The sequence below is a fragment of the Micromys minutus genome (genome assembly GCF_963924665.1).
Source record: "Micromys minutus genome assembly, chromosome: 30".
Taxonomy (NCBI): Eukaryota; Metazoa; Chordata; class Mammalia; order Rodentia; family Muridae; genus Micromys; species Micromys minutus.
In genome coordinates, this window is record NC_137965.1 from 31,601,553 (window position 1) to 31,610,538 (window position 8,986).

The window sequence follows — 8,986 nt, forward strand, 5'->3', positions numbered from 1 at the left end:
TCTCGGGTTGGCCTGTCATCCTGCCTCTCTTCTGATCAGGTCTCAGGTTGGCCTGTCACCCTGCCTCCGCCGCTCGAGGGCTGGCTTTGGGTCACCAAGCTTGGTTTATGCTGGGATCAACCTGCAAGCTAAACAGGCACTGTACCAACTGAGCTACATCACCAACCCCTCTCATCCCACAAATGTTTGGTGCGAAAAGCAGTGCAGTGAAACTTGCCTTTATGCAGTTTCTATAGTGCCCAGGAGATTGCCATCCCACGTAATTCATCAATAGGCTAAGGTTTGATAAGTGCAGTGTTAACCAACAAGGGTCAGGTTGACCAGATGGCTCAGAGGTAAAGGTGCCTGCTTTCAAGCCTGGTGATCTGAGTCCAATCCTTGGGACCAACATGGTCAAAGGAAGAACTGATTCCTGAGAACAGTTCTCTGACATGCATGCCTTAGCACAGACACACACCCTACCCCCAACACAAAGATAACTAACCTGTAAAAATGTAACAAAAGTATTTTTATAAAAGAAAATTGATCAGTAGAGATGGTTTGGCAGTTAAGAGCTCTTACTCCACCAACATCTCCAGGGAGATTTAACACCCTCTTCTGGCCTCCTTGTGCACAGCACAAACGTGCAACCACACTCCAACTCAAACATAAATAAAAATATTTAAACAATAATGATAATTTTTTTGATTTTTTAATCTTATATATATGAGTACATTGTAGCTGTTTTTATGTACTCCAGAAGAGGGCATCAGATCTCATTACAGATGGTTGTGAGCCACCATGTGGTTGCTGGGATTTGAACTCAGGACCTCTGGAAGAACAGTCAGTGTTCTTAACCCCTGAGCCACCTCTCCAGCCTCCTGTTTACTTATTTACTTACTTATTTATTTTTAAGAAATAAAACTGAGGACTGTTTTAGCTAGCATGTACCAGACATACATCTCTGGGGATGCCTGAGGCAAGGAAACCTTTACAGAAATAAGTCCAAAGGAAGGACATTACAAAGGAAGCAGGAGGTAGAAATTAAGTGAGAAAATATTGAGCCTGGCTGTGCTTTCGAAACCCTAGCACTTTGGACACAGAGGAAGGAGGATCACATGTTTGAGGCCAAGCTGGGTTATTCAGCTAGACTCTGCTCCTCATCCACTGCCCATCGCCAGGGAGCAGGTGAGGGGAAGAAGTAGACAGGATTTGAAGGATAAAGGAGGAAGGACTGGGGTTTAGAAATGAGGTGTGGCTGGGCCAGCAAGACCTCTGAGGAAAGGTACTTACTGCCAAGCAGGACGAGCCATGCTTCATACCTGGAATCCACAGGGTGGAAGGAGGAACTGACTCTTATAGGTTGTTCTCTCTTCCCCTCAGGCACACACAAACCATGTTGTTTGTCTGCTTTTATTTTGTTTAGTTAAGTGAGGAGCTGTAATTGTGGGACTGGATTCTAGGCTGGAAGAAGAGAAGCCAATGAGTTGATTGTATCCCTCAAGAGTATTGGGTAACCACCTCTCACCTGGACCAGAACAGCTGTACAACCACCGCCTGGCCTAAACACACACACACACACACACACACACACACACACACACACACACACACACACACACACGCGCGCGCACACACACGTCCTGAAGCTGTTTGTATTTTAATGTTAATTCCACTTCCCCAAGAAGGGTTGCCTAGTGACTCCAACTGAACCTTCCCATTTTAATTAGTAAAATAAAGGAAAGCCAGTGACTGGGTGGGGCAAGGGAGGTGGAGAGAGCTGAGAGGTCTGAGGAGGTCAGAGGATGGAGGGTGAAGATCGTGGCAAGATCAAGGTTCCCAAGGACCAGCTAGAACCAGGTGATATTAGTTGGCATTAAATAGCTATGAACGTTAAGGATTTTATAGGTCTAGTATCTCATATAGAAGGGCAGTTTGTATCTTTGTCTATTTGATGTAATCTTGTTGTAGGCTTGTAAATTGAGAGTTGGATATATAAACCTGAATGAAAAGCTATCAGGCTGTAGAGTTGTATTTATGTGGGATTTTTGGGGTAGAGAAACAACCCGGCACAGGGGCAGAGAACCAGCAGTAGATAAACCACCAGGGAAGAGAGTTTCGCAGACAAGTTTGGCCGTGGTGGAGGATCAGATCGGGTGTGAGTGGCTCCGTATCAGGGCCGGTAAAGGGATAAACTTTTTTTTAAAATATTTACTGCAACACACACACTCTGTCCCCCAAGTCCACACACACACACACACACACACACACACACACACACCCTGTCCCCAAGTCCTAACACACACACACACACACCCTGTCCCCAAGTCCTAATAAACACACACACACACACACACACACACACCCTGTCCCCGAGTCCACACACACACACACACACACACACACACCCTGTCCCCGAGTCCACACACACACACACACACACACACACACACCCTGTCCCCAAGTCCTAATACACACACACACACACACCCTGTCCCTGCATCCCTCCCTACCCTCCTTAGTGCAGGTTTCTCGGGAATGTTTCTAAACCCTAATCGGATCATATGACTCTCCTGCTTAAAACCTTCTCAGTGGCCCCTCAGTGCTCTCCGGATGGTTGCAGGCCCAGATGACCACAGTCCTTGCACAGGGTTAGGCTTGTCTCTCACAGTCTGGCTACCATGGATGCCCCAATCCAAGACTGTAGATGCCACTCCCAAGTAACAGCACCTTTGTTCTCTTCTGTTTGAAACTCTTCCTGTTTACCCACTTCTCAATTTACTTTCCTTCCTTTCCTTTTGCTGTTCCTTGCTCATTTGTTTGAGACTAGGGCTCACCACATAGTCCAGTCAGGCCTCGAACTCCTTATATCATGATAGTATGAAATTTTGCCCAGCCTCCACCTCCTAAGTGACCAGGCCTTGCCCCTCTTAAAAAAGAATTTATTTTTATCTTGTGTGTTTTGTCTGCCTGTAAATATGTGCAGCTCTGGAAGCCAGAAGAGAGTGGCAGGTCCCCGTGGAAATTTGAATGTTGTGGAGGAATTGTGAGCTGCTATGTGGGTGCTGGAAACCCAGCCCAGGTCCTCACCACGAGCACTTAGTGCTTTAACTGTACAGCCACTCTGTCAGTCCCCGAGCTGCAGACAGGAGCACACGCAGAAACTCGCACAGGTGGCTTTCATGTTGTTCTCTCCCGCTTGGAGATCTTTCACATTTCCACACAGTAAGCTTTTTCCTTGTTTTTGTTTTTGTTTCTTTCAGGGCATAAAAGATTCCTCTCGGTTATGATTTTATTCCTCCGATCTCTTACTGAGATTTTCAGCCATTCATAGTGATTTCCAAGACTGTGGTGGTGGACTAGCCAAAGGGCTCAGTCAGTTCGGGCACTTGTCCCCAAGCCTGATGACCTGAGTCTAATTCCAGGACAGGACTCACATCATAGAAGGAGACAACTGACCGCTATATATGCACGGTGGTGTGTGTGCACCTCACATAGATAAACAATAAATGTAATAGAATTTAACTTCATTTTATTTGGCAGTATGCCCCTCTGTGTGTATGTGCTCAAAAGACAGAAGAGGATACTGGGAATGAAGTTACAGGGGGTAGGCCCTTGGCTGGTGCTGAGAGCCAAACTCTGACCCTCTTGAACAGCAACAACACTCTTAACCACAGAGCTACCCCACATATTTGTAGTTATCTGTTTATTTAATGTGTGCGTGTGTATGGGTATATATGTGTGTGTGCACTTATGTTTGTGTGTATGTATGAGTATGTGTGTGTTGTATTATGGGTGTGTGTTTGTATGTATGTGAATGTGTGTTTATGCATATGTGTGTGCAGACATACAGGTGTGGAAGTCAGAGGCCAACCCACAGGAATCAATTTGGTTATCTCTTTCTACTCTGTGGGTCCTGGATAGTAACTCGGGTCACCAGCCACGAATCAGGAGCCTTTGCTTCACACTGAGCCAGCCAGCCAGCCCCAAAACACCTGCACTGACATTTTTTAAAAAGAAAAAGGAAGCAGCAGCAATGAACCTGGCACTAGTATAATACTGCATGTTTCTGGTCTCTTGAGGATTCCTGGAATTACTAGCATGTTAAAGCTTTGCAAACCTCTACTCAACCCAGACACTACAAAAGGAACTATTTATTCAGCCTCTTGCCAACAATGTTTGACATGAAGTTAACCCTAAAGAAAAACAACAGTGTAACACATGCAAAGTCCTGCAACGGGCACTTTTCTCCATCATCTACACTTTGAGATGTGGCCAGGTTGGTCCTATCTGGCAGGCTGAAACGTTAAAGCTCCCCGGTCCCATGAAACGTGGTTGCCAAGGAAGACTAGAGGAATGACATTCACCCCCATTAGAAGACAGCTCACTGTCTCTCTCATTCCCTGCATTCCCACAGCACTTTGCCTAAAACAGAGAGCTTCCCTCACCACACCATCGGTGACTGACTCTCTTCTGTCTCTTTTTGTCATACTATGAATTTTGCTTCTCTCGTTCCAGCACCAAGGACAGAGCCAGCCCACAGTAGGTGCTCTGATAAAACTGGTCGAGTTGTGCTCCTGGGGCTTACCCTAAAGGGGGAAACTGAGGCTCGGAGAAGAGAGAATTGCTTGCCCAGGCAACCAGGGGACGGTGGGAGTCAGGCTCTGTCATAGAGGGTGGGTACACTCTCAAGCCGGTATCACTGACTGCTTCGTTCGTCTCCATCTCTGCCTTCTTCAGACCCAGCACAGTGCCTGGCACGGCAAGGACTTGATAAATGCCTGTTTGTTGAAAGAATGAATGAATATGTGTTATCTGTTGGGAAATGGAGGAGGGGTGACAAGCGGGTTCCAGAGTCCCAGGCTTGCAGCCCCCTCCTCCTCCGAGGGTCCAAAGGACAGACCTTCAGCCCCTTCTCCTCCCGGGATCCAGGAGCCGCACCGCCCTCCTTCTATGCCCCTCAAGGTCCCCGGCCCTCCGCTTCCGGCTTCTCTGCCAGTCTTTCCTCTTCTAGCCTCCGACCAAACACCGGGTTTCCGGGGGGAAGGCTTAGGCTGTAACACCGAGCCCAGCCTCCTTCTCCACCGCCCCCCCCCCCACCACCACCACACTCAACCCCCTCCCTCCCCGCCACCACTGTCCGCGATCGCCCGGCAGCGGAAAGGAAGAAAGGAGCGCAGGAGGCGGAGGTAAGACCGGCTCCCAGAGACTGGGGCGAGCCCCAGGCCCTGCGCAGAGCAATCTGCAAGGCCTCCACCGGCTGCCCTAGTTCTGCAGATCGTATCTACCCGGAACAGATAGACCCCCTCTTGGACTTAGAGCCCCCCAACTGCCGGCAGGATCCACGCCCTCCCCCGACACCACGCCCGGCCAGGGGTCTGGCCGCTGCCTTCTCTCTGGGAATTTTCTGCAGCCCAGCTCTCAGTCCCCTCCTCCCCCTTGTCTTGTGAGTCAGGGCCCCCTACCCAGCTCCTTCCTTCACCCGGACTCAGAGGCTGCGTCTACCTGCAAGAGTCTAGTTCGCCTGTCTTATTCTATCTGAGACCCAGGAGTCCTACCCTTCAGTCTTCCTACCTGAAACCCAGGGATCCAGGAATCAGCACTTCTTCAAACCAGGAGTCCGGTTCCCGGTCCTCCTCCCTCAGACCCAGGAGCCCAGACCCCAGCCCTCCTCCCTCAGACCCCAGCCCTCCTCCCTCAGACCCAGGAGCCCAGACCCCAGCCCTCCTCCCTCAGACCCCAGTCCTCCTCCCTCAGACCCAGGAATCCAGACCCCAGCCCTCCTCCCTCAGACCCCAGCCCTCCTCCCTCAGACCCAGGAGCCCAGACCCCAGCCCTCCTCCCTCAGACCCAGGAGCCCAGACCCCAGCCCTCCTCCCTCAGACCCAGGAGCCCAGACCCCAGCCCTCCTCCCTCAGACCCAGGACCCCTGACCCCAGCCCTCCTCCCTCAGACCCAGGACCCCTGACCCCAGCCCTCCTCCCTCAGACCCAGGAGCTTACTTAAGCCCAGCTACTCCTCGGTCGCTCCCAACCCCTGACTTCTGGACACACACACTTTTTATTACCAGGGCCTCTTGACTGTGAATTCCACTCTACTAGGGCCCCAAGGGTGGACTGGTTCCCAGCCCCTCCAGGAATGTTCAAGCCGAAGGACACTGGAGCAAAATCAGTTGGCTGACTTTGTCTCCCTGTGTCTCCTCTGTATTTGTATTGTTCTGTCTTCCTGGCCGTTCCCACCTCTGATATCTATGTTTTCTTTTTCTCTATCTCTCTCCTTTGTGTTTCTCCTGGACTTTGTCCCCCTTTCCTACTTCTCCACAACTCTGTCCTCTCCTTTCCTGTCTCTATCCCCTTCTTACCTGTCTCTCTGCCTCTTCACCACCTTTCTCTCCCGCCTCTCATCTGTCTCCTCCTCTGAACTGTGGGTCTATCCCCCTGTACCTCTGCTCTCCTCTTCACCTCACCCCACGTCTTTTATCTCTTCTTCCCACCCCTGCCTATCCCCCTTTCCCCCACAGGCATGGATCCACAGCCCCCTCCACCCGCCCAGGGCAGCCCACCTCACCGTGACCGTGGTCGAGGCCGAGGCAGGGGCCGTGGCCGTGGCCGAGGCCGTGGTCGTGGCAGAGGGGGTGCCGGAGCCCCTAGGGCACCTCTGCCCTGCCCCACCTGTGGTCGCCTCTTCCGCTTTCCTTACTACCTGTCTCGACACCGGCTGAGCCACTCGGGTCTCCGGCCCCATGCCTGCCCGCTGTGCCCCAAAGCTTTCCGCAGGCCTGCCCACCTTTCCCGCCACCTCCGTGGCCACGGGCCCCAGCCCCCGCTGCGCTGCGCTGCCTGTCCACGCACCTTCCCGGAGCCCGCCCAGCTCAGGCGCCACCTGGCCCAGGAGCACGCAGGTGGCGAGGCGGATCTGTCCACGCAGAGGGCAGTGAAGGAGGAGCCCGAGGCCAGTTGGGGTCCGCAGGACGAGGGCATGGAGCAGCCCGCCACGGTGGCAGTGGCCGGGGTTGCTGAGGAGGCGACCACCCAGTGGCCAGCGGGGGACCCAGCTTCTGTGGCTGTCCCCACGAGTACCGATCCTCGGGAATCAGAGGCCGAGGAGGCCGAGGCCGGGGCAGCGGAGCTAAGGGCAGAGTTGGCACTGGCCGCGGGGCGACAGGAGGAGAAACAGGTCCTTCTCCAGGCCGACTGGACGCTGCTGTGTCTCCGCTGTCGCGAAGCCTTCGCCACCAAGGGGGAGCTCAAAGCCCACCCGTGTCTGCGCCCGGAGGGCGAACAGGAGGGCGAAGGAGGACCTCCGCCCCGCCCCAAGCGACACCAGTGTTCCATCTGCCTCAAGGCTTTCGCCAGGCCATGGTCCCTGTCGCGTCACCGGCTAGTCCACTCCACCGATCGGCCTTTTGTGTGTCCAGACTGCGGCCTGGCCTTCCGCCTGGCCTCCTACCTCCGACAGCACCGCCGTGTCCATGGCCCGCTCAGCCTACTGGCCCCTCTACCAGGAGCCGGCAAGAAGGACGACAAGGCCTCGGGTGGACGGAACTCAGGGAAAGGATCCGAGGGAGGCGAAGGGGCAGAATGTGGAGGTGCATCGGAAGGGGGCGAAGGCGGGCAGAATGGAGGAGATGCCACCCCAGCCCGACCTCCGGCGGGGGAGCCACGTTTCTGGTGTCCCGAGTGTGGCAAAGGTTTCCGACGCCGGGCACACCTACGCCAGCACGGGGTCACTCACTCCGGGGCACGCCCTTTCCAGTGCGTGCGCTGCCAACGGGAGTTCAAGCGTCTGGCGGACCTGGCTCGTCACGCTCAAGTCCACGCGGGGGGTCCCGCCCCGCATCCGTGCCCGCGATGCCCACGCCGTTTCTCTCGCGCCTACAGCCTCCTGCGCCACCAACGCTGCCACCGCGCCGAGCTGGAACGGGCAGAGCTGGAGAGGGCTGCCGCGCTGCAGGCACCCCAGCCTCCACAGCCACTTAAGCTGGAGGCAGAAGGGCTCCCTCTGCCCATCGCCCACATCAAGGAAGAACCTCCTTCACCTGGCACCCCACCCCAGTCCCCGCCGGCTCCTCCCGTCTTTCTCAGCGCCTCCTGTTTTGACAGCCAAGACCATTCAGCCTTCGAGATGGAGGATGAGGAGGTGGACAGCAAGGCCCATCTACGCGGATTGGGGGGGCTGGCCTCCTGACCCTCACATCCATCCTCCGCCCTTCCGATTGACCTCCCGGTTTGCTGTAAGGAAGCGGGAAGCTGGAGGAGAGGAGCCTCCTCTGCCTACCCCTGAGCCCTGGGTCATTCACCTTCTCCTTTACCCACCCCTAGACCCCTGATGCTGGTTAGGAAACTCTCACCCCAACACGTGTCTTAAGTAAGGCAGGACAAGGCGGAGGACACTTGGCCAGAAGGATAGAGACTGCTGGGTTTGTCCCAGCCTGCCGTCCCTATTACAGACACTGGACGCCATGACCTCTGTGGAGCTGCCAGTCCCCGGGGGTTCCCAGTACAAAAGGTCCACCCCGTTGTGCTGTCTCTGTGAATAAATGTGAGTTCGTGCAACCCACGAGTGAGGCTGTCTGTGGGGGTTGGGTGAGTCAGGATTTCCCCATGCTCGGGTTCAGAATGAGGTCGTTTTTCAGATCCAGGGGGATGTGTCTGATATCAATAGCGCAAGAAGTCTGGACCTGGAGTGAGAAGAAAGACTGTATTACTAAGAGTACCATGATGGCTGTCCTCAGGGGTCCCTGTGTCGTTTAGCCTAGCAGCATGCCAAGCACTGTCTGCATCTGTAGGGCAGATTTCTAGGCGCAGAATTACCACTCCATGTGGGAAGTCTGAAGTGCCCTTTCTGAGATAGCACTAGATGTTTCCCAGAATTCCCACTACAATCCTGAAGATGCCAATAGACTGTTTTCCCGAGGGAAACCCAAGTACCAGATATGGTCTGTGTTGGGCGTGGGGACCAATAACTGTAATCCCAGCACTTATGGAGTGGAGCCAAAGCAGGGATG

The 8,986-nt window shown here is 54.0% G+C and overlaps 1 protein-coding gene across 1 annotated transcript; it reads left to right on the forward strand.

Moving 5' to 3' along the window:
* Positions 1–5,080: 5,080 nt before the first annotated feature.
* On the forward strand, positions 5,081–8,287 carry ZNF579 (zinc finger protein 579). The gene is made up of 2 exons (XM_080941775.1): positions 5,081–5,168; positions 6,500–8,287. Exon 2 carries the CDS (start codon positions 6,502–6,504, stop codon positions 8,164–8,166), a length of 1,665 nt encoding a protein of 554 aa, XP_080797901.1. The 5' UTR covers positions 5,081–5,168; positions 6,500–6,501; the 3' UTR covers positions 8,167–8,287.
* The last annotated feature ends 699 nt before the right edge of the window (positions 8,288–8,986 follow it).

Coding starts and splice junctions, on each gene's coding strand:
- ZNF579 (XM_080941775.1), top strand. CDS start 6,502: ATGGATCCACAGCCCCCTCCACCCGCCCAGGGCAGCCCACCTCACCGT.